The following is a 25,422-nucleotide window of genomic DNA, read 5'->3' as shown; positions in this document are numbered from 1 at the left end:
CCAGGCCTCGGGATTACTAGTCCACTAACATAGCCACTATGCTACCATACCGATGCTACTGCGTACCTGAGAGTGGGTTACAAGAATCGCCTCTGTTATCATCTCTCTGCGATTCTGTTCCATGCACGATTAGAAAGTCTGTGTTCGCGGCAGAGGCCTTGGCTGGAGAGAGCTCGATGATATTGGAGGGCACAGCCCTGCACTCCCCGCTGCTCAGTCGGGTAAGCGAGGACCAGCCGCTGTGGTCTTTCTCCCCGCCCTGTCCATTTCGGTCCCCCAGGTGAGTATCACTCCCTGTCCCTGAGGGTTTCTGGTCCTGTGTGGTCTCTCCCGTCCTTTCAGCATCTAAAACACAAAAACATAAATATTTCAAATAGAAAGTTCTGGAAAATCACAGAACGCTGGACAACATTGGACCAAACCAGTAGCACCAAGGTTCAGCAGGAACCTTCCTCCGAATCAAAAGCAAAGAGTTTTGAACAGGCTGAGAATCCATGAGTAAACCGGACATTTGCTGCTTGGGAGACATTTGTTCCTAACATGTCCCAACCTTCTCTCTCCATCTCACATCAACCCCTTCCCTTTCCAATATCAAACCCTTAACCCAACCCTCTCACTCATAGAATAAACATTTACAACACAGAAGGAGGCCATCAGGAGATCTAACAAAGGGAATGAGAGGGGCAGAGAGAGCGTGTGAGAATAGATTAGCGGGTAACATAAAAGGGAACACTATAAACACATAAATAATGAAAGGGTAGTCAAAGGGTGGGGCCGATGAGGGACCGAAAAGGAGATTTTCTTGTGGAGGCAGAGGCTGAGGTAATAAATGAGTACTTTACATCTGTCCTCACTGGAGAAGAGGATGCCGCCAATGTCACAGTAAAGGAGGAGGCAGTCGTGATATTGGACAGGATAAAAATAGATAAAGAGGAGGAACTTAAAAGTTTGGCAGTGTTCAAAGTAGAAAAGTCACCCGGTCCAGATGGGATGGATCCGAGGTTACTGAGGGAAGAAAGGGTGGAAATTGTGGAGGCTCTGGCCGCAATCTTCCAATCCTCCTTAGATACGGGGGGTGGTGACAGAGGACTGGAGGATCGCAAATGTTACACCCCTGTTTAAAAAACAGGAGAGGGATAAACCCGGCAATTACAGGCCAGTCAATAATCCAGGACAAAATTAATTGGCACTTGGAAATGTATGGGCTAATAAATGACAGCCTAAACGGATTTGTTAAAGGCAAATTGTGTTTGATTAATCTGATCCAGTTCTTCCTCTTTTTGAGAAAACATAAATTAGACAAATAAAACTGTAAATAAACCATTAAAACTTCAAATAAACCTTAAGAATCAAATTAAAATTTGGTTTTCCAGCCCAATTATGCACTCCAGTCCCCGCGGCACCCACCGGTCACGGAAGTGATCAAGTGCGCCGGTGGACACCGCGTGCTCCATCTCCAGGGCCACCTGGGCGCGAACATGGCCATGGAAGAGAGGGAGGCAATCCGGCCGGACGACCCCCTCGACCGCCCGCTGCCTGGACCAATTAATGGCTTTCTTAGCCAGGCCCAGGAGCAGACCCACGAGGAGGTCTTCCAACCCGCCTGCTCCCCTCCGCACCGGGTGACCGTAGATCAAGAGCGTGGGACTGAAGTGCAACCAAAACTTGAGGAGCAGCCCCTTCAAATAATGGAAGAGGGGCTGCAACCTCTCACAATCGATATGTATATGAAATACGGACTCCTCCAGACCGCAGAACAAACAGGCGGTCTGGGAGTCCGTAAACCTACTTAAGAACCTATTGCACGGGACTGCCCTGTGCAACACCCTCCAGGCCAAGTCCCCAATAGAACAAGGGAGGACTCCCGCATAGAGAGCCCCCCATTGGGGACCTCCGCCTCCGTCAGAAGGTAAAACGGCACGCCACGGCGTGTCCGGACGGCAGGCGAAGATGGCAAAGTGGAAGGTGTGCAGGAGCAGCCCGTACAGGAAACCCCTCCGTGCGGAATGAAAAGGCACGGAGGGTATTTCCTCGAGATGGCTCAAGTTGTGAGGCGCCGGTTCCCGAGGGGGGGTTCGGGGCTGGGCGCCGACAAGGAATCTGATCCAGTTCTTTGGTGAAGTAACAGAGGGTTGATGAGGGTAATGTGATTGATGTTGTGTATATGGACTTTCAAAAGGCATTTGACAAATTACCACATAATAGACTTGTTAACAAAATTAAAGGCAATGGGGTTAAAGGGGCAGTGGCAGCGTGGATACAAAACTGGCTGCGGGACAGAAAGTAGAGAGTAGTGGTGAACGGTTGTTTTTCAGACTGGAGGGAAGTGTACAGTGGTGTCCCCCAGGGGTCAATATTAGGACCACTGCTCTTTTAGATTTATATTAAAATCAAAAATCAAATCAAAAATCAAATCAAATCAAATCAACTTTTATTGTCATTGTTAGTGCACAAGTGCAGTACAACGAAATGTAGGCTTGCAGCTTGGACTTGGACTTGGGTGTACAGGGGATAATTTCAAAGTCTGCAGATGATACGAAACTCAGAAATGTAATAAACAGTGAGGAGGATAGTAACAGACTTCAGGAGGACACAGACAGACTGGTGAAATGGGCGGACACATGGCAGATGAAATTTAACGCAGAGAAGTGTGGTGATGCATCTTGGTAAGTGTATTGATTTCTTTTTGGGTTCAATAAAGACTCATTTCTGAAAGAGAATGTTGTTTAATCTAAAGTCTTGTTCAAGACTTTCTACAGCTTTTTACAGAACACACTATGCTGTGATGCATCTAGAATGAAACTGAAAGTAAAACTCCTCTGGACTGCTTGTCTCTCACATGGCCTCTGCTGGTCAGGCACAAGTAATCAAAAACACAGACAAATATGCTGTAAGGCATAAGTAATCAAACACAGACAAATATCATCACTATTTGCTGATATCATTACATCTCCCTTTCTTAAAACAAAAGTATTTTACTTTTAACTAACAACATTTAATGAACTTACATTATCATTATCATGATCAAGGTTTTTTACCCTTGCTTTGTGTGTTCACATGAAATATGTCAATACACTAGAACTTGAAGAAAGAATAAGATAACATTACTTCCTTCTTTAACAATAGTCCTTAAATTTGCTCAATGAGTCTCTCAGGAGGCTTCATGTGTCTTGAGGATTTTCTGATTGATTGTCCTTGAATCTGAGTTGTTGCCTCAGATGATTGGTTCTCAGCTGTGTGATCAGGTTGTTCACCAGTATCAGTCTCTTGACCTGCTGTGGCTGGTCCCATGAGAAGATCTCGACGATTTCTTCTCAGAACAGCACCCTCATCTGTCTGAATGGTGTATGATCTTGGTTGAACTTCACTCAGGACAGTTCCCTTCTGAGTCCATGTGTTTGTTTTGTCTTTCAACCTTACTTGGTCACCAGTGTGGAGTTCAGGTAGGTTTTGTGTTCCTCTGTCATAGTAGTACTTTTGCTTTTCTTTCTGTTGCTCTTTGAACTTCCTCACTTTCTCCCCCTCTTTTGTTTTCAGGAGGTTCTCCGGGATGGGTAGGTTTGACCTTAGCCGACGTCCCATCAGGAGTTGGGCTGGTGACATACCACACTCGAGCGGCGTTGTGCGGTATACAAGCATGCTCTGGTAGAAGTCAGTTCCACTGTCTTTTGCCTTGTACATCAGTCTTTTCACTGTCTGGACCGATTTTTCCACTAGTCCATTGGACTGTGGATAGTGAGGACTTGACGTTGTGTGGACAAAGTCCCACTCTTTGGCAAAGTGTCGGAAATTTGCATTGTTAAACTGGGGTCCGTTGTCTGTGAAGACCTCGCTTGCCACGCCATGTCTGGAGAATATGGCTTTCATACTTCTTATCACAGCTTCTGCAGTGGTGGTGTACAGTCTACAAACCTCTGGATACAGGGAGTAATAGTCTGTGACGACAAGATAGTCCTTCCCTTGACATACGAATAGGTCAGCGCCTACCTTCTGGTAAGGTCTGTCTGGTGCTGGGTGTGGCTTTAGTGGTTCTACCGGATTGCTTGCTCGATATTTCAGGCATATTGTGCAGTTTGACACCTCATTTGTCACATCTTGGTTGATTCGTGGCCAGTACATCACCTCTCGTGCTCTTTTCTTACACTTTTCGATTCCCAGATGTCCTCCATGGATCTTTTTTAGCATCTCTCTTCTCAGACTCTTTGGGATAACTATTTTACTTCCTTTGTAGATGATGTCTTCGACCACTGATAGTTCCGCCCTGCAGTTCCAGTACTCTGCTACATCAGGTGAGCAGTCTTGCTTCATGTTGGGCCATCCATCCAAGATGCTTTTTCTCAGTCGTCTCATTGTTTCATCTTTGTTTGTCTCAGTCTTTATGAGCTCCATTTTTGCATCTGCTATGGGCAGTGCACTTGTGATCATGTCCACGTAGGCGTTCACTTTTAGTGTCAACATCCAGTCTCTTTCTTTTTTGTTTTCAGACACAACATCTACATTGAATTCCTCTATCTCGCTTTCATCTACTGTATGGACCTTGCTTTGTTGCGCTTGGTTCTTACAGCAGCGGGCATAATGGTTGTTTTTGTTGCATCTATTGCATGTTTTACCATATGCTGGACACTTTCTTGGTGGATGCTGTGTACCGCATCGACTACATGACTTCCGATTGTCTCTTTCATTTTCGTTTGCTGGCCACGTCTCTTTTTTCACATTGGTGCTCTCTTTGTTAAACGGTTTGTATCCGTTCTTTCTCACTGCATCCATGTTGCAGCTACTGTCACTGAACAGCTCCTTTGCCTGCAACTTCACAGTCTCTGTAGCCCTACACAATGCTATGGCTTTTCCCAGGTCTAGATCTTGCTCTCTTAGCAGCCTTTCCCTTAGACCATTATCTGGAATACCACACACCAGTCTGTCTTTTATCAGCGAGTCTGTGAGTCCCCCAAATTCACACGATTTGCTCCGGTTTCTCAGTTCAGTCACATACTGATCAATAGTCTCGCCGATTTTCTGTACACATGTGAAAAATTTGTGCCTCTCAAAGGTCACATTGCGTTTAGGTATGCAGTAGGCCTCAAACTGTTCCATTATTTTATCTAGCTTCATTTTGTCTCCATCAGCAGCAAATATGAAATTATTATATACCTCCAGCGCTGCATCACCCACGACATGTCAGAACACTGACGCTTTCTGTTTATTACTTTTATCGTCAGCTCCGATTGCTGATAAATACAACCCTACACGTTGTTTGAATCTCCTCCAATTTTCAGCCACATTACCTGTCAATTGAAGCGTCGCCGGTGGGTGTAAACCTTCCATTCTTTCACTTCGTTAGCTATTCACTAATGGTAAGCAACGATGTTCTCTTCTGGCTTGCTAATATGTGGAGAGCTGATTTCGCTTACTTGCCACAATTCCTTTCACTGTCCCATCGAGTTGCTAACTTCAGATTTTTTCTCTTTCAGCCACTTCTGACATCATGTATTGATTTCTTTTTGGGTTCAATAAAGACTCATTTCTGAAAGAGAATGTTGTTTAATCTAAAGTCTTGTTCAAGACTTTCTACAGCTTTTTACAGAACACACTATGCTGTGATGCATCTAGAATGAAGCTGAAAGTAAAACTCCTCTGGACTGCTTGTCTCTCACATGACCTCTGCTGGTCAGGCACAAGTAATCAAAAACACAGACAAATATGCTGTAAGGCATAAGTAATCAAACACAGACAAATATCATCACTATTTGCTGATATCATTACAGTAAGAAGAACGAGGAGAGGCAATATAAACTAAAGGGTACAATTCTAAAGTGGGTGCATGAACAGAGAGACCTGGGGGTATGTGTGCACAAATCATTGAAGGTGGCAGGGCAGGTCAAGAAAGCAGTTAAAAAAGCATACAGGATCCTTGGCTTTATTAAGAGGCATTGGCCTAGAAATTCAGTTAGGGGCGCCCAGGTTGCCTGGGCGCCGGAATTACCGCTGCGCGCGGAGCCACTTGCGCCAGCGGGAAATTCAGTTTCAGCGCCCCAAGTTGAAGCCGGCCGCTAAACAAGGGTTTCGGCGCCCCGCTTGGGGCGCTGAAACTGAATATCGGCGTGTAAAGTGCCGCAGTGCCACCCGCTGCGGCACGGCAGCCTGCGGTACTGCAGGCCTTCCTCTCATTCTTAAGGGGGAGGTGCCTGCAACAGCGCGATCCCCGCTCGCGAGTGCCGGCAAATGAGCCCGGCACCAAGGAGAAGTGCCGGGCTCTCTGGAAACAGCCGGCAATGCCGCGGGGGGGGGGGGGTGTGTAGTAGGAGGCCGGGGAAGGAGGTGCGGGCAGGCGGCCGCCGAAAAAGCCCCGCTATCGCCCCGCTGGCCATATTTGGTTGCTGCCGCCTCGCCCGCGCCGGCCGCAAACAGCGACCGGTACACAGGGCCTACCTGTGCCGGTACTGGGGCGATTGAAGGTGGAGGTGCGGCCGGCTGCTTTTTCGGCGGCCGCCTGCCCGCACCTCCGTCCCCGGCCTCCTACACCCCCCCCCCCCCCCCCGCGGCATTGCCGGCTGTTTCCCGAGAGCCCGGCACTTCTCCTTGGTGCCGGGCTCATTTGCCGGCACTCGCGAGCGGGGATCGCGCTGTTGCAGGCACCTCCCCCTTAACAGTGGGAGGAAGGCCTGCAGTACCGCAGGCTGCCGTGCCGCAGCGGGTGGCGCTGCGGCACTTTACACGCCGATATTCAGTTTCAGCACCCCAAGCGGGGCGCCGAAACCCTTGTTTAGCGGCCGGCTTCCACTTGGGGCGCTGAAACTGAATTTCCCGCTGGCGCAAGTGGCTCCGCGCGCAGCGGTAATTCCGGCGCCCAGGCGAGCTGGGCGCCCTTAACTGAATTTCTAGGCCATAGAGTACAAAAGAACATAAGAAATAGGAGCAGGAGTCGGCCATTCGGCGCCTTGAGCCTGCTCCGCCATTCAATAAGATCATGGCTGATCTTCTACCTCATCGCCACTTTCCTGCACTATCCCCATATCCCTTGATTCCCTTAATATCCAAAAATCTATCGATCTCTGTCTTGAATATACTCAACGACTGAGCCAAAGATTCACCACCCTCAGTGAAGAAATTTCTCCTCATCTCAGACCTAAATGGCCGACCCCTTATTCTGAGACTGTGACCCCTGGTTCTAGACTCCCCAGCCAGGGGAAACACCCTCCCTGCATCTACCCTGTCAAGCCCTGTAAGAATTTTATATGTTTCACTGAGATCACCTCTCATTCTTCTAAACTCTAGAGAATATAGGCCTAGTCTACTCAATCTCTCCTCATAGGACAAGCCCCCCATCCCAGGAACCAGTCTGGTGAACCTTCGTTGCACTCCCTCTATGACAAGTATATCCTTCCTTAGGTAAGGAGACCTAAACTGTCCACAATACTCCAGGTGTGGTCTCACCAGGGCCCTATATAATTGCAGTAAGACGTCTTTACTCTTATACTCAAATCCTCTTGTAATAAAGGCCAACATACCATTTGCTTTCCTAATTGCTTGCTGTACCTGCATGTTAACTTTCAGTGATTCGTGTACAAGGACACCCAGGTCCCTCTGAGCACCAACATTTCCCAATCTCTCACCATTTAAAAAATACTCTGCTTTTCTATTTTTCCTACCAAATTGGATAACTTCACATTTCTCCACATTATATGGCCTTGGCGTGCCATCCTGCCGTCCGGCAGAGGTCCCCAATGGAGGGCTCTCTACGCGGGAGTCCTCCCCTTTTCTATCGGGGATTTGGCCTGGAGGGTGTTGCACGGAGCAGTCCCGTACAATAACATGTTAAGTAGGTACACGGACTCCCAGGCCGCCTGCCTTTTCTGCGGCCCAGAGGAGTCCGTGTTCCATTTTATATTCAATGTGTGAGGTTGCAGCCCCTGTTCCATTATTTAAAGGGGCTGCTCCCTGATTTTTGGTTGCATTTCAGTCCCACGCTCCTGATCTTCGATCACCCGGTGCAGAGGGGAGCGGGCGGGTCAGAGGACCTCCTCATAAGATACTCGCTAGAGTTTAGGAGAATGAGAGGGGATCTCATTGAAACTTATAAAATTCTAACAGGACTAGTCAGGCAGGAAGGATGTTCCCGATGGCGGGGGAGTCCAGAACCAGGGATCACAGTCTAAGGATAAGGGGTAAGCCATTTAGGACAGAGATGAGGAGGAATTTCAGAGAGTGGAGAACCTGTGGAATTCTCTACCACAGAAGACAGTTGAGGCCAATTCATTAAATATATTCAAGAAGGAGTTAGATATATTTCTTAAGGCTAAGGGGGATCAAGGGATATAGGGAGAAAGCAGGGACCGGGTACTGAATTTGGATGATCAGCCATGATCGCATTGAATGGCGGAGCAGGCTCGAGGGGCCGAATGGCCTACTCCTGCTCCTATCTTCTATGTTTCTATATTCCATTTGCCATGTTCTTGCCCACTCACTGAGCCTGTCTATTTCCCCTTGAAGCCTCCTTGCATCCTCCTCATAACTTACATTCCCACCCAGCTTTGTATCATCAGCAAACTTGGATATATTACATTTGGTCCCCTCATCCAAATCATTGATGTAGATTGTGAATAGCTGAGGCCCAAGCACTGATCCTTGTGGTACCCCACTAGTTACAGCCTGCCAACCCGAAAATGACTCGTTTATTCCTACTCTCTGTTTTCTGTCTGTTAACCAATCCTCAATCCATGCTGGTATATTACCCCCAATCTCATGAGCCCTAATTTTGTTTAATGACCTAATGACCTCTTGTGCAACACCTTATCGAATGCCTTCTGAAAATCCAAATACACCACATCCACTGGTTCCCCCTTATCTACCCTGCTCGTTACAACCTCAAAAAACTCTAACAGATTCGTCAAACACAATTTCCCTTTCATAAAACCGTGTTGACTCGGCCCAATCCTTTTATTATTTTCCAAATGCTCTGTTACCACGTCCTCAATAATAGATTCCAGCATTTTCCCTGCTACTGATGTCAGACTAACCGGTCTGTCGCTCCCTGTTTTCTCTCTCCCTCCTTTCTTAATAGTGGGGTTACATTTGCAAGGACGTTCTGATGAACCTTTATAAAACACTGGTTAGGCCCCAGCTGGAGTATTGTGTCTAATTCTGGGCACCGCACTTTAGGAAGGATGTCAAAGCCTTAGAGAAGTTGCAGAAGAGATTGACCAGAATGGTCCCAGGGATGAGGGACTGCAGTTATGTGGAGAGACTGGAGAAGCTGGGATTGTTCTCCTTAGAGCAGAGAAGGCTAAGAGGAGATTTAATAGAGGTGTTCAAAATGATGAAGGGTTTTGATAGAGTAAATAAGGAGAAACTGTTTCCAGTGGCAGGAGGGTCGGTAACCAGAGGACACAGAGTGAAGATAATCGGCAAAAGAACCAGAGGGGAGATGAGAATGTTCTTTACGCAGCGAGTTGTTGTGATCTGGAATGCGCTGCCTGTCAGGACGGTGGGAGCAGATTCAATAGTAACTTTCAAAAGGGAATTGGATAAATACTTGAAGTTGAAAAATTTACAGGGCCATTGGGAAAGAGCAGAGGAATGTTGCATCATTCTATGATTCTACGAACGTCAAGCCCCTCCCCACCGAACTATTGCACCTGATTCACCTCGGCCTCTGCTGCTCTCTGGAGCTTATGTCCTGGGCTCCGAATGTAATCGCTGGTTGATTGTATTTGTAGTCGTGGGGGGATGGTGGGTCAGGGGTCGGGTGGATGGGGTCGGGGAGGTCGGGGGGTTAGGAGTCTGTGTCCCGTTCCTTACCGTGTTCTGTCCTTCTCCGGAATGACAGCTTCTTCCTCCGCAATCGGCTGAAGCCCCCGTCTGACTCGTCGCTGGAGAGAGAGCCCGGGATCATGTTTGTCTGTGGGAGAAACAAGTTCATCAATGCGGGACATTCCGTCGCTAAGTATCAGTCTCAGGCCAGCTTGCACTTTTAACAAAGACTTTTCTGCAGCATTTTTGAAGCTGAATGTTGAGAATAACGTGGATGGGAAGGTTTTGTGGGGGGTGCTGATTTCCTGATACGACTTCCTGGTGAATGGCCCACACAGGGCGAGGGGAGGCTCCCCCTGGGCCTGAGTCTACAGACACCAGGAAACAGCCCAGGGCATACCCGGCCTCACCTATCCTCCACCTCCCCATCGCCGCCCCCGAGACAGGGTCCGACACACAAATCGATATTCCATCATCCCCAGCACACTACTACGGCCGAGTGTGCAACACAGAATCTGTGACAAGAAACATAGAAATACACAGAAATTACACCATTGAAACAGGCCATTCAGCCCATCCAGTCCAAGTCAGAGCTCTCCCTCCACAAGTGGGAATCACCCCAATCACATCTACCCGTCCTAGAACAGAGAAACTCACCCAGCAATCTGACCACTGATGGCTTCCTGTTGAATGGATGGGCCACTCCCAGAATAAACCAATCGCTGACTGATCCAATCATAGAGGTGCCCGAATCACCACCCCCCCCACCCCCGATAGACCCCCACCCCCCGGTCATTCCCCAATCACATAAGAAATAGGAGCAGGAGTCAGCCATTTGACCCCTCGAGCCTGCTCTGCCATCTGGACTTGGCTTCAACTCCACTTCCTTGCCCGCTCCCCATAACCCTCGACTTCCTTATCGTTCCAATGTCTGTCTATCTCGGCCTTGAATATATTCACTGACTCCGCCTCCACCGCTCTCCGGGGTAGAGAATTCCAAAGATTCACGACCCTCTGAGAGAAGAAATTCCTCCTCATCTCCGTCTTAAATGGACGACCCCTTATCCTGAGACTATGCCCCCTAGTTCTAGATTCCCCCACGAGGGGAAACATCCTCTCAGCATCCACCCTGTCCAGCCCCCCTCAGAACCTTATGGCCTAGAAATTCAGTGGCCTGCGCCACCAGTTTGCACCCAAAGAGGGCCTTTGCGCCACTGTGCAAACCTACCGCGATATTTAGCGGGGCGCTACTGGCGGCGTTAACCTGTAGCGCTGCGCCGCTGATATACCTATCAATTCATCCAATGAAAAGCGACGAGTTAAGAAAGTAACTATAGGTTTTTATTGGCTAAATAACAGAGCCCACCCTCGTGGGTGATCGGGTCCAACAAGGAGGAATACCAGCCAGTCGACCACCTTTATACCTGGGCAAGCAGGCGGAGTCATGGGCGGAGTCAGCTGTGGTCAGCCCAGGTATAACAGCGTGACAAGAGGTGACCTTGTGTAGTGATACAACAGTGTAAACAGTGATAACCATAGTGTAACGATATAAACAGTGATAACCATAGTGTAACGATAGTGAACGATAAAAGTGGTTTACCACATTCACCCCTTGTTTAGATTTGAGTCCGGCGGGGTGAAGTGTACTACCAGTTCGGGTATGTCAGTCTGTCCGGAGGCCTTGTAAGTCTCTCTGATCGGCGCAGCAGCGGCGGCGGTGATGCAGTATCCGATGTTAATGCTGGTGTCTGCGTGGTCGGCGAAGGCTCGTGGGCCTCCGGCATGCCGTCTACCTGGGGTGGATTTGGGGGGGGTGGTGGGGGGTAACGGTGGTGTCTCAGGGGTGCCCGAGGGTGCAAGGTCTCGTAAGGAGACTGTGTCCTCCCGCCCGTCTGGGTATGCCACATAGGCGTACTGGGGGTTGGCGTGCAGGAGGTCCACCCTCTCGACCAGGGGGTCCGTTTTATGGGCCCTCACGTGCTTTCGCAGCAAGACGGGCCCCGGAGAAGTCAGCCATGTTGGTAGCGAGGTTCCCGTAGTCGACTTCCTGGGGAAAACAAACATTCGTTCATGGGGGGTGGCGTTAATGGCCGTGCAAAGCAGTGACCGGATGGAATGCAGCGCTGCCGGGAGGACTTCCTGCCAGCGAGAGGTTGGCAGGCCCTTAGACTTTAAGGCTAAGAGAACGGCCTTCCAGACAGTCGCGTTCTCTCTTTCCACCTGGCCGTTCCCTCGGGGGTTGTAGCTGGTGGTCCTGCTTGCAGCAATGCCTCTCGCTAGTAGGAACTGGCGAAGTTCCTCGCTCATGAAGGATGAGCCACGGTCGCTATGTATATAGTTCGGGAACCCCAACAAGGCGAAGAGGTCGTTCAGGCATTTGATGACCGTGGTACTGGTCATGTCTGGGCAGGGGAAGGCAAAGGGGAAACGGGAGTACTCATCAATGATGTTGAGGAAGTACACATTACGGTCAGAGGACGGGAGGGGCCCCTTAAAATCGATGCTCAAGCGCTCGAAGGGGCGGGTGGCCTTGATCAGGCTTGCTCTGTCCGGCCTAAAGAAATGCGGTTTGCATTCGGCACAGGTTTGGCAGTTCCTGGTCATGGTCCTGACCTCCTCGATGGAGTAGGGCAGGTTGCGGGCCTTAATGAAGTGGTAAAGTCTGGTGACCCCGGGGTGGCAGAGGTCGTTGTGGAGGGTCTGCAGTCTATCAATTTGCGCGTTGGCGCATGTACTTCGTGATAGAGCATCTGGGGGTTCGTTCAGTTTACCAGGCCGGTACAAGATATCATAATCATAGGTGGAGAGCTCGATTCTCCACCTCAAGATCTTGTCGTTCTTGATTTTGCCCCTCAGCTTGTTATTAAACATAAAAGCGACCGAACGCTGGTTGGTGAGGAGGGTAAATCGTTTGCCTGCCAGGTAATGCCTCCAGCGTCGTACTGCCTCCACGATCGCCTGGGCCTCCTTCTCGACCGAAGAGTGTCGGATCTCAAAGCCCTGGAGGGTCCTTGAGAAGAAGGCCACAGGTCTCCCCGCCTGGTTAAGGGTTGCTGCTAGGGCGAAGTCGGATGCATCGCTCTCCACTTGGAAAGGGATAGACTCATCCACCGCGTGCATTGTGGCCTTAGCAATGTCTCCCTTTATGAGGGAGAAGGCTGCGCACGCTTCTGCCGTCAGGGGGAAGGAGGTGGACTTCATGAGGGGTCTGGCTTTGTCCGCATAATTCGGCACCCATTGGGCATAGTAGGCGAAGAGCCCCAGGGTTCTCTTCAGCGTCTTTGGACAGTGGGGGAGGGGTAGCTCCATGAGGGGGCGCATTCTTTCAGGGTCGGGGCCGATGACCCCGTTCTCTACTACGCAGCCGAGGATGGCGAGACGCGAGGTGTTAAACACACATTTCTCCTTATTGTAAGTGAGGTTCAGCCGTTCGGCCGTACGGAGGAATTTCTCCAGATTAACATCGTGGTCCTGCCGGTCGCGGCCGCAGATGGTGACGTTATCTAGATAGGGGAACGTGGCCTGCAGCCCGTTCTGGTCAACCATCCGGTCCATCTCCCTTTGGAAGACCGAAACCCCGTTGGTGACGCCGAAGGGAACCCTAAGGAAGTGGTAGAGGCGGCCATTCGCCTCGAAGGCGGTATACTGGCGGTCCTCATGGCGGATAGGGAGTTGGTGATAGGCCGACTTAAGGTCGATGGTGGAGAATACCCGGTACTGTGCAATCTGATTGACCATATCAGATATGCGGGGAAGGGGGTATGCGTCCAGCTGGGTGTACCGGTTTATGGTTTGGCTGTAGTCGATGACCAGGCGGTTTTTATTGCTGGTCTTAACGACTACGACCTGGGCACGCCAGGGGCTGTTGCTCCTCTCGATGATGCCCTCCTTCAGGAGACGCTGCACCTCAGAGCTAATAAAAGCTCTGTCCCCGGAGCTGTACCGCCTGCTCTTGGTGGCGACGGGTTTACAGTCGCGGGTGAGGTTAGCGAACAGGGAGGGGGGGCGGGACCTTGAGGGTGGATAGGCCGCAGGTGGTATGCAGTGGGCGGTTTAAAGGCTGCTGGTTGTCGACTGTGAGTGGGGGGAGGGGTCCACCGTATGCCAAAGTGACACTTTGAAGGTGGGATTGGAAGTCCAGCCCTAGTAGGACAGCAGCGCAGAGCTGGGGCAGGACGAGGAGTTTAAAATTTTTATACTCCGTGCCCCTAACCGACAGGGTCACAACACAGTAGCCGCTGATGTCTGTAGAATGGGACCTCGACGCCATCGAGATCCGGTTGCACGTTGGCCAGACAGTGAGGGAGTAGTGGCTCACCGTGTCTGGATGGATGAAACTCTCTGTGCTTCCGCTGTCGAACAGGCAGGTTGTGGCGTGGCCGTTTACTTTGATGTCCATCATGGACTTGGACAGGTGATGCGGGCGAGCTTGGTCCAGTGTGACGGAGGCTAGTGTATGGCTGAGCGAGCTGCTGTAGTCTGCAGGTGAGGCGGTGGTCGGGTCTGGAGACAAGGTGGCGGTCGAGTGTGGTGGACAAAATGGCGGCGCCCACGAGGTTGAATAAAATGGCGGAGGAGATGGCTGCCCCCACAACTCACATGAGGCACTGCTGGCGTCGGTGGCCTTGATCAAAGATGGCCGCCCCCACGACTCACACGAGGGGATACTGGCATCTGTGGCCTTGATGAAAGATGGCCGCCCCCACAACTCGCATGAGGCACTGCTGGCGTCTGTGGCTCTCCCCCTGCAGGCCTTAGCGAAGTGGCCTTTCTTGTGGCAATCGGAGCAAGTCGCGTTTCTTGCAGGGCAGCGCGTCCTCGGGTGTTTCGCCTGGCCACAGAAGAAGCAGCCGGCGGCCCGATCGCGGGGCTCCGATGTCGCAGCCGGTACCGGGGGTGGCGGTCCCGATCGGTTCTGGGACGCCGACGCTGAGGTAGGTCCCAGAGGTGGCGGTGCGAGGGGTATTGCGGCCGGGGTCGGGCCCGAGTCCCAGGGTCGCGCAGCACAGTACCTGGAATACGCCTCGAGGTCCCGATGGGCCACTTCCAGAGAGCGAGCGAGGGCTGCAGTTGTATTCAGGTTGAGGTCCTTTGATTCGAGCAGTCTTTGCCGTGAGTAGTCGGACCGAAGGCCTTTCACGAAGGCATCGCGGATATTCCCTTCAGTATTTTCTGCAGCCGTTACAGCTTTAAAGTCACAGTCCCTGCCGAGTGTTTGTAGCGCCCGTAAAAATTCATCTACAGACTCTCCTGGCTGTTGCGGGCGGGATCTTAGGAGATGTCTGGCATACATAGGCCTAGAAATTCAGTATAGCCACTTTTGGGGCGGTAAAGTCGGGCGGGCGCTAAAGTTAGCACCCGCCGGAAAGTGGAGGCCACTTCGCCGAAATTCAGTAGCTTTGGCCAAGGAGTTTGGGCGAGCGCTGAAACTGGCGTTGCACTCCTATCTTTAGGCGCTAAGCCGGCGGTGCGGACTGATAACGCCGAGGCCGGGCGCAGCGCAGGTGCGGTCATGTTTTGATTGACAGCAGACACCCTGACGCCGGCCAGCTCTTAAAGGGGGAAGGGTCGACTTTGTCTGCAGCCACGCCCTGGATAGTGGAGCCCTGCAGCTAGGCCTGAACACTGCTGGTGGACCCAAATAGCGCCTGAAGCCATGCAGAAGGCCCGTGAACGAGCGCAGCGCTTCTCAGAGCATGCTTTGAAGGTGCTGCTTAGGGGGTTGGAAAAGAACAGAGAGATCTTGTGCCCGGACAGTGGCAAGAAGGCTCCCAGGAGGCAGTACAGGAGAGCCTGGAGGGAAATCGCCCTGAGGGTGTCAGCCAACAGCGATGTCCCCAGGACTGCTGACCAATGCCGCAAGAAGTTCAACGACCTCAGTCGGTTGGTCAGGGTGAGTACCCTTTCCAGTGTCCTCCTCATCCTTGCATGTGCACCTCACATTATGGGCAAAGGGACCTCAAAGGCCTAATGGCCAGCCCTCCTCCCGCAGCTATGGCACTGGCATGATCATCAATAGCACTCTCTGCACTTAACACACTGGCCAAGCTATTCGACCATGGGAGGCAGTGCACACAACAACAGGGCACCACACTGTACTTAGAGGCCGTCCTTTCTCTTGCAGGCCAAGCTGGCGCGGAATTTGAAGAGCCAGACTGTCACCGGGGGAGGCCGTCCCCAGTTCCAGCAGCTCAGTCAGCTGGAGGAGAGCGTGGCTCGACTCGTGCGTGGCCGGGTGACTGGCCCCGTTGCTATTGGAGATGCCGACCCTGTGCTGGGACCCAATGGTAAGGACATGACCGTTTGGACCTCTCTGGTTCCCCTTGCGCTTCAGATCTACATCCTTTGCCACTGTCCCACCAATGCGCATAATGGCACTACTCATGCCTCCCTCGCTGACGCCCTGTCCTCACTCTAAAGCTACTCTTGTGCCTTCCTGCTTTCAGCTGGTGAGGAGGAGGTCCCTGGAGCTGAGAGTGCCAGTCCCTCGGAAGAGGAGGACGACGAGGACCAAGAGGAAGGTGGCACATCGGGGGAACCCTCATCCGCGCCAGGGGATGGCAATGGAGGGGACACGTCTTGCCTGGAGGAGAGCCAGGGGGAACTGTTGCAGGGGGGTGTAGCTCCTGGGCCCAGTGGCATCCAGGCACGCGGGAAGGGTCGGGCAGCACGGCTGCCTTCTCCCCAGAGGGGGGAAGTGTTGCAGGGGAGGGCAGTTGCTGGGCCCAGTGGCGTCCAGGCACGCGGGAAGGGTCGGGCAGCTCGGCGGCCTTCTCCGCAGAGGGAGAGTCCGCCCTCCAGTCCGGATACGGTCCTCGCCCAGGAGGTGCGCCTCCTTGATGAAATGTCCGCGGCCTCGGAGCGGCGCCACAACGAGTTCATGGGGGTTGTGGGACAGTTGCCTCGGGCCATTGAGTCCCTGGCTCATAGTGTGGCCAATTTCGGGGACTCACAGGCCAGGGGTGTCGAGCAACTCGCGGCAGCACAGGCCAGGGGTGTCGAGCAACTCGCGGCAGCACAGGCCAGGGGTGTCGACCAACTCGCGGCAGCACAGGACGCGAGTCGCGAGTTCATGAGTGGTGCCGTCCAGACACTGGCTGATCTGATGCGGGCACAGACCAGGGCAGTTCGCGCACTCACTTCTGCCACACTCGCTGTGTCACGGAAGCATTGCCAGGGCACCCGCCGCCCTGCTGCAGCACAGCGGTCTGGCCTTCACCAGATTGCTGCGCTTGCTGCAGTGCCAGGCCGGCCAAGTGCCAGTGTCTCTGGCGACCAGCGAGCGCCTGGCATCAGCCAGCTTGCCCCCATTGCTGCAGCTGCCACTGCCACTCCCCCAGCCAAGGTGCGACGAGCTGCTGGAGAGACTGATGCTGGCCAGCCACAGCTGCAGCAGTCAGCAGCCGGCCCCTCCAGGGCCGGACCTCGTCTAGGCCGACCCCCAAGGGCATCTGCCGTCACGCATTGTGCCCCTCAGGAGCCTTCCCCCAGCCTTGCAACACCCACAGGGCCCAGGTTGAGGCGGAGCAACAGGTCGGGCAGGGGCCGGAGAAGCCTGCACAAGGACTCGCCCTCTCGGCACACCAAGTAGAGGGTGTCGGCAACTGTTTTTTTTATATGGGGGTGTTTGTGTTCTGGAGGGGGGGGGCTTATTTTGGTAAGGCCGAGGATGAAGGCCAATTGGAAGGGCAATTTTTGTTATTCCTCCCCAGGTTGTGGGAGTGAGATATGTTTTTGACTGTTTTTTGGGGGTTTTGTCTGTTTTTCTGTTTCATGTGGGAAGGGCCCTGAGTTTGTTAAATAAAGCTTTTTATTTATTCAGCTTGTCCAGGTGTCATGTTTCAAGTGGTTGTTGCATTAACCGGCTGAGGGCTTGCGGAGCGGCTGCATTCAGGTGCGTTCATTGCCACAAGCCATTCCCTGACAGGGGGCCTAGAAGTGTCGTTCAATAAGCCGCCGGCGGACGGCCCTTGGACCTTGTGGCTCCCTCCTGGGCTGGTACTCCTCCTCTTCCTCCTCCTCCTCATGGTCCTCCTGCTCGTCCTCCTGAGGTGGTGGTCCAACGCGAGGTGGCAGTGCCTGAGTCCTGCGGATAGCCAGGTTGTGCAGCATGCAGCAAACGACGACGAACTGGGAGACTCTATCCGACGAATACTGTAGAGATCCGCCGGAACGATCCAGGCAGCGGAACCGTTGCTTGAGGACGCCAATCATTTGCTCTATGATGTTCCTTGTGGCTTGATGGCTTTCGTTGTATGCCTCCTCCGCAGGGGTCCTGGGCGCGCGGAGCGGGGTCATGAGCCATGTACACAAAGGGTAGCCCTTGTCCCCAATAAGCGATCCCCTTGGTGGAGGCTGTGCCTGGAACATGTCAGCCACAGTAGTCTGGCGCAGGATAAATGCATCGTGGCTGCTTCCTGGAAAGCGGGCATTGACAGCTAGGATGCGCTGCCTGTGGTCACACACCAGCTGTACATAGATACATAGATACATAGAAGATAGGAGCAGGAGTAGGCCATTCGGCCCTTCGTGCCTGCTCCGCCATTCGATGAGATCATGGCTGATCCTTTAATTCAGTATCCCGTCCCCGCCTTCTCTCCGTAACCCTTAACCCCTTTTGCCCGTAGAAATATATCTAATTCCCTCTTAAATATATTTAATGAGCTGGCGTACACTGCCCTCTGTGGCAATGAGTTCCACAGGTTCACCACTCTCTGAGTGAAGAAATTCCCCCTCATCTCTGTCCTAAATGGTTTAGCCCTTATCCTTAAATTATGTCCTCTAGTTCTGTTCTCACCCGCCAAGGGAAACATTCCTTCTGCATCCAGTCTGTCTAGACCTGTCAGAATTTTATACACTTCTATGAGGTCCCCTCTCAATCTTCTAAACTCCAGTGTGTACATCCCTAAACTACATAGTCTCTCCTCATAGGTCATTCCCGCCATTCCTGGTATCAGCCTGGTGAATCGCCGCTGCACCCCCTCCATGGCAAGAACATCCTTCCTCAGATGAGGCGACCAAAACTGTACACAGTACTCGAGGTGTGGTCTCACCAGTGCCCTGTACAGCTGCAGCAAGGTATCCCTGTTCCTGTATTCTAACCCTTTTGCTATGAAGGCCAGCATACCGTTTGCCTTCTTGACCGCCTGTTGCACCTGCATGCTCGCCTTCAGTGACTGGTGTACAAGAACACCCAGGTCTCTCTGTACTTCCCCCTCTCCCAATCTATTGCCATTTAAATAATAATTTGCCCTCCCGTTCCTGCACCCAAGGTGGATAACTTCGCACTTGTCCACATTATAGTGCATCTGCCATTTATCCGCCCAATCGCCCAGTCTGTCCAAATCGCTCTGGAGCTTCCTGGTCTCTTCCTCTGAGCCCACCCCCCCTCCTAGTTTAGTGTCGTCTGCAAATTTGGAAATGCTGCATCCGACTCCCTGATCCAGGTCATTAATGTAAATTGTGAACAGCTGGGGGCCCAGGACAGATCCCTGTGGTACCCCACTTGTTACTGCCTGCCATTCAGAAAATGAGCCGTTTATTCCAACTCTCTGTTTTCTATCTGACAGCCAGTTCCCTATCCACGCCAAAACTTTCCCCTTTATCCCATGAGCCTCAATTTTCCATGCTAATCTTTTATGTGGGACCTTATCGAAGGCCTTTTGGAAGTCCAGGTACACCACATCTACTGGCTCTCCCCCATCTATTCTACCAGTTACTCCCTCAAAAAATTCCAATAGATTAGTCAAGCACGATTTACCCTTTGTAAATCCATGTTGACTCTGTCCTATCCTGTCCCCATTTGCTAAGTGCTCCGCTATTTCATCCTTAATGATGGACTCCAGCATTTTGCCCACAACTGATGTAAGGCTTACAGGTCTGTAATTACCTGCTTTTTCCCTACCCCCCTTTTTGAATAGTGGGGTAACGTTAGCTACCCTCCAATCCATCGGCACTGTTCCCGAGTCTAATGAATTCTGAAAAATCATCCTTAGTGCATCCGCTATCTCTAGGGCCACCTCCTTCAGTACCCTAGGATGCATGTTATCAGGCCCTGGGGATTTGTCCACCTTCAATCCCTTTAGCTTCCTTAACACCATATCCTTAGAGATATTGATTTGCGTCAGTTCCTCCTTTGCCAATGTCCCTATTTTTCCCGATATCCCAGGGAGGTTTTTTGTGTCTTCCTTCGTAAAGACTGACCCAAAGTATGCATTTAGTTGATCTGCCATTTCCTTATTTCCCATTATATATTCCCCCGTATCTGACTGCAATGGACCAACTTTGGTTTTCACCAGTCTTTTCCTTTTGATATATTTATAAAAGCTTTTGGAGTTAGTTTTTATATTTTCCGCCAGCTTGTTTTCGTAAGCTATTTTGCCCCTCTTGATCATGCCCTTTGCCCTCCTTTGCTCTATCTTAAACTGTTCCCAATCTTCCGCTCTGGCGCTTTTTTTGGCTATTTTATACGCCCTATCTTTGGATTTTATGCTGTCTCTAATTTCCCCTGTTATCCACGGTTGAGTCACCTTTTTAGATTTCCTTTTATGCCAGATTGGTATAAACAATTTTTGCAATTTTGTCATTCTATCTTTAAATGTTTGCCATTGTTTATCTACCTCCAGTCCTCCCAGGAACGTTGTACATTGAGGGAATGGTAGCCCTTCCGGTTGCGGTAATCCTCGGCATTGTCGATAGGTGCCCGCATAGCCACATGCGTGCAGTCAATGGCGCCCTGCACCATGGGGAAGTCGGCGATCCTGGCAAATCCGACTGCACGCTGCTCCTGCCTCTCTAGGGTCATGGGGAAGGAGATGAATTGGTGTCTCCTTGCGAAAAGGGCATCGGTGACCTGCCGGATGCAGCGATGCACGGCGAACTGGAAGATGTTCGTTATGTCCCCAGCAGCGGCTTGGAAGGAGCCGCTTGCATAAAAGTTCAGAGCCACCGTGACCTTCACTTCCATCGACAGAGACGTCCTGCACATCAGCTGTGGACGCAGATCTCTGTGAAGCAGCTGGCAGATCTCTGCAACCACCTCCCTTCTGAAGCGCAGCCTCTTAACACAATGCGCGGCAGTCATGGTGAGATAGGACACCTGCTGCCGGTATTGCCTGAGTGGGTAAGGCCTACGTTGCCGACGCCTGATGGCCCCTCTGCGTCTAGGCATGGCTGGCCCTCTCACACAGCGTCTGCGAGCCCTTCGCACATAATGCTGGAACTGAGGGTTGGAGCCCCATGCAGCCCCCATAATAAACTTGCAAACAGTGAAATCACAATGAGTCTAATTTCCAAGCTCTGGCCAGAAGCCAAAAATACCTCTCCTATGTTGTCCCAAATCAGTAAGCTCTGTTCCTTGGTCTCTGTCCAGAAATCCAAAGCACTAAAGTCATGGCAGCAAAATGGCTGGCCTTTATAGTTCAGTCTAAGTGCCCTTTAATTAGCGCTCCCCGAGGCCCGCAGGGCCTCTGCTGCGTTCCAGTTCACAGTTCTTAACAGCGCCACGCCCACATTGGGCGGGCGCCACTGAATTTCCGGTTTGGGGCGCACAGACAGTGTTGCACGACGAAATGACGTCATAAGCTGCGCGCGCAGCTGAGCGGGCGCAAACACTTTGCGCCGGCGCTAAATGTCAACTGAAGTTGGGCGTAGGTGCAGTTCGGACTGCGCCCGGGCGCTAAGTGCCTAGCGCTGGAAATCTACCCCTCTTAAGGCGTTAACGGCTGGCGAACGCTACTGAATTTCTAGGCCATAGAGTTTACCGGGCTCCGGTACTGCTCTTTCAGCAGGTTGAGGGCGTCCTCGTATGTAGTAAGGTCCTGGACGAGTGCAAATACTTTAGGGCTCACTTGGGCGGTCAGAACTCTTAGTTTGGATCCCGGAGGCACGCCGGATTCTCCCAGGTAGGATTCGAAACAGCTCAGCCAGTGTTTGAAGTCGAGGGCTGAGTTCGCTGCCTGTGGGTTTAGATCCAGGTACGGCGGTCGGAGGGCTCGCAGCCAGGCCGGCTGCCGTGGCTGTTGTAGCTGGCCGTTTGGCTGGTCGTTTGGCTGCTCCGATCCACTCATTTCAAAATTTAGCCAATAAAATTGATATACCTATCAATTCATCCAATGAAAAGTGACGAGTTAAGATAGTAACTATAGGTTTTTATTGGCTAAATAACAGAGCCCACCCTCGTGGGTGATCGGGTCCAACAAGGAGGAATACCAGCCAGTCGACCACCTTTATACCTGGGCAAGCAGGCGGAGTCATGGGCGGAGTCAGCAGTGGTCAGCCCAGGTATAACAGCGTGACAAGAGGTGACCTTGTGTAGTGATACAACAGTGTAAACAGTGATAACCATAGTGTAACGATATAAACAGTGATAACCATAGTGTAACAATAGTGAACGATAAAAGTGGGGGAAACATCCTCTCAGCATCCACCCTGTCGAGCCTCCTCAGAACCTTATGGCCTAGAAATTCAGTGGCCTTCGCCACCAGTTTGCGCCCAAAGAGGGCTTTTGCGCCACTGGCCAAACCTACCGCGATATTTAGCGGGGCGCTAATGGCGGCGTTAGCCTGTAGCGCTGCGCCGCCACCGATGACGTCATCAGTGTGCGCAGCGCCCCGCTATCGCCCCGCTGGCCATATTTGGTCGCTGCCGCCTCCTCCGCGCCGGCCGCAAACAGCGACCGGTACACAGGGGCCTACCTGTGGCGGTAGTGGGGCGAGTTAAGGTGGAGGTGCAGCCGGCCGCTTTTTCGGCGGCCGCCTGCCCGCACCTCCGTCCCCGGCCTCCTACAACCACCACCCGCGGCATGGCCGGCTGTTTCCAGAGAGCCCGGCACTTCTCCTTGGTGCCGGGCTCATTTGCCGGCACTCGCGAGCGGGGATCGCGCTGTTGCAGGCACCTCCCCCTTAACAGTGGGAGGAAGGCCTGCAGTACCGCAGGCTGCCATGCCGCAGCGGGTGGCGCTGCGGCACTTTGCGCGCCGATATTCAGTTTCAGCGCCCCAAGCGGGGCGCCGAAACCCTTGTTTAGCGGCCGGCTTCCACTTGGGGCGCTGAAACTGAATATCCCGCTGGCGCAAGTGGCTCTGCGCGCAGCGGTAATTCCGGCGCCCAGGTGAGCTGGGCGCCCCTAACTGAATTTTTAGCCCTATATGTTTCAATAAGATCCCCTCTCATTCTTCTAAACTCCAGTGAGTATAGGCCCAACCTGCTCAACCTTTCTTCATAAGACAACCCCTTCATCTCTGGAATCAACCTCGTGAACCTTCTCTGAACTGCCTCCAATGCAAGTATATCCCTCCTTAAATAAGGAGACCAAACCTGTACGCAGTACTCCAGGTGTGGTCTCACCAACGCCCTGTACAGTTGTAGCAGGACTTCCCTACTTTTATACTTCATTCCCTTTGCAATAAAGGCCAACACTCCATTTGCCTTCCTAATTACTTGCTGTACCTGCAGGTTAACATTGTGAGATTCATGTACGAGGACCCCCAGATCCCTCTGTACCGCAGCATTCTGTAGTCCTTCTCCATTTAAATAATAATTTGCTTTTTTATTTTTCCTACCAAAGTGGATAACCTCACATTTTCCCACATTATACTCCATCTGCCAAATTCTCACCCACTCACTGAGCCTATTTATATCCCTTTGCAGCCTTTGTGTCCTCCTCACAACTTGCTTTCCCACCTATCTTTGTATCATCAGCAAATTTGGCTACAGTACACTCGGTCCCTTCATCCAAGTCATTAATATAGATTGTAAATAGTTGGGGCCCCAGCACTGATCCCTGTGGTACCGCACTAGTTACAGTTTGCCAACCTGAAAATGACCCATTTATCCCGACTCTCTGTTTTCTGTTAGTTAGCCAATCCTCTATCCATGCTAATATATTACCCCCAACCCCATGAGCTCTTATCTTGTGCAGTAACCTTTTATGTGGCACCTTATCGAATGCCTCCTGGAAATCCAAATACACCACATCTACTGGTTCCCCTTTATCTACACTGCTCGTTACCTCCTCAAAGAACTCCAGCAAATTTGTCAAACATGATTTCCCTTTTATCTCATCACCTCCCCCGATCATTCCCCGATCATCCCACTTCCCCAATACAGCCCGACCCCCCCGACCATCCCTCCCTCCTATCATTCTGCTCCCTGACCAAACAATCCTCTGACCATCTGCTCATCTAACCTTTTCCCTCCACACTATAACCCCTCCGATCACCCACATTTCCCAATTATCAACTATTCCAATCACAGACCCCACATCGCTGGCACAGAATAGCAGATCGAGATGTTGTCTGAATGGAGGGACGGGTGGGTGAACAGAGAGATTTCAGAGAGAGGTCACAAGCTGGGAGAGAGAGTGAGCAGGAGAGTGGGATTAGACTGGGTGAGATATTAAAGGGTGCGGGGTGTGAGCGGGAGAGTGGGATTAGACTGGGTGGGATATTAAAGGGTGTGGGGAGTGAGGGGGAGAGTGGGATTAGACTGGGTGGGATATTAAAGGGTACGGGGAGTGAGGGGGAGATTGGTATTAGACTGGGTGGGATATTAAAGGGTACAGGGAGTGAGCGGGAGAGTGGGATTAGACTGGGTGGGATATTAAAGGGTATAGGGAGTGAGTGGGAGAGAGGGATTAGAATTGGAGGCTCGTGGAAAAAACACAGGCAATGACGTTGTGCTATTTTTAAAAAAATCGTTTTTAAGGGATGTGGGCGTCGCTGGCAAGGCCAGCATTTATTGCCCATCCCTCTTTGCCCTCGAGAAGGTGGTGGTGAGCCGCCTTCTTGAACCGCTGCAGTCTGTGTGGCGAAGGTGCCCCCACAGTGCTGTTAGGGAGGGAGTTCCAGGATTTTGACCCAGCGACGATGAAGGATCGGCGATATACTTCTAAGTCAGGATGGTGTGTGACTTGGAGGGGAACTTGGAGGTGGTGGTGTTCCCATGCGCCTGCTGCCCTTGTCCTTCTAGGTGGAAGAGGTCGCAGGTTTGGGAGGTGCCGCTGAAGAAGCCTTGGCGAGTTGCTGCAGTGTGTCTTGTAGATGGTACACACTGCAGCCACGGTACGCCGGTGGTGGAGGGAGTGAATGTTTAAGGTGGTGGATGGGGCGCCAATCAAGCGGGCTGCTTTGTCCTGGATGGTGTCGAGCTTCTTGAGTGTTGTTGGAGCTGCACTCATCCAGGCAAGTGGAGAATATTCCATCACACTCCTGACTTGTGCCTTGTAGATGGTGGAAAGGCATTGGGGAGTCAGGAGGTGAGACACTCGCCACAGAATACCCAGCCTCTGACCTGCTCTTGTTGCCATGGTATTTATGTGGTGGTCCAGTTAAGGTTCTGGTCAATGGTGACCCCTAGGATGTTGATGGTGGGGAATTCGGCGATGGTAATGCCATTGAATGTCAAGGGGAGGTGGTTAGACTCTCGCTTGTTGGAGATAGTCATTGCCTGGCACTTCTGTAGCCCGAATGTTACCTGCCACTTATCAGCCCAAGTCTCAACGTCGTCCAGGTCTTGTTGCATGCGGGCATGGACTGCTTCATTATCTGAGGAGTTGTGAATGGCACTAAACACTGTGCAGTCATCATTGAACATCCCCGCTTCTGACCTTGAAGGTCATTGATGAAGCAGCTGAAGATGGTTGGGCCTAGGACACTGCCCTGAGGAACTCCTGCAG

General features: G+C 51.8%; 1 protein-coding gene across 2 annotated transcripts in view; it reads right to left on the bottom strand.

Moving 5' to 3' along the window:
* Window positions 1-25,422, bottom strand: part of kcnh2b (potassium voltage-gated channel, subfamily H (eag-related), member 2b) — a 237,131-nt gene that overhangs the window by 32,328 nt on the left and 179,381 nt on the right. For both annotated transcript variants that reach the window (XM_085992158.1, XM_085992159.1), the window contains exons 12-13: window positions 9,796-9,895; window positions 67-345 (exon numbers count right to left, since the gene is read on the bottom strand). In XM_085992158.1, the coding sequence (XP_085848284.1) occupies window positions 67-345; window positions 9,796-9,895 (379 nt within the window). The remainder of the gene's footprint in view (window positions 1-66; window positions 346-9,795; window positions 9,896-25,422) is intronic.

Source organism: Somniosus microcephalus, chromosome 7 (assembly GCF_052327205.1).
Source record: "Somniosus microcephalus isolate GS21.2 chromosome 7, FLI_Smic_1.0, whole genome shotgun sequence".
Classification (NCBI taxonomy): domain Eukaryota; kingdom Metazoa; phylum Chordata; class Chondrichthyes; order Squaliformes; family Somniosidae; genus Somniosus; species Somniosus microcephalus.
Note: the sequence above shows the minus strand (reverse complement) of the source record. Positions and strands in the feature narration are given on the sequence as shown.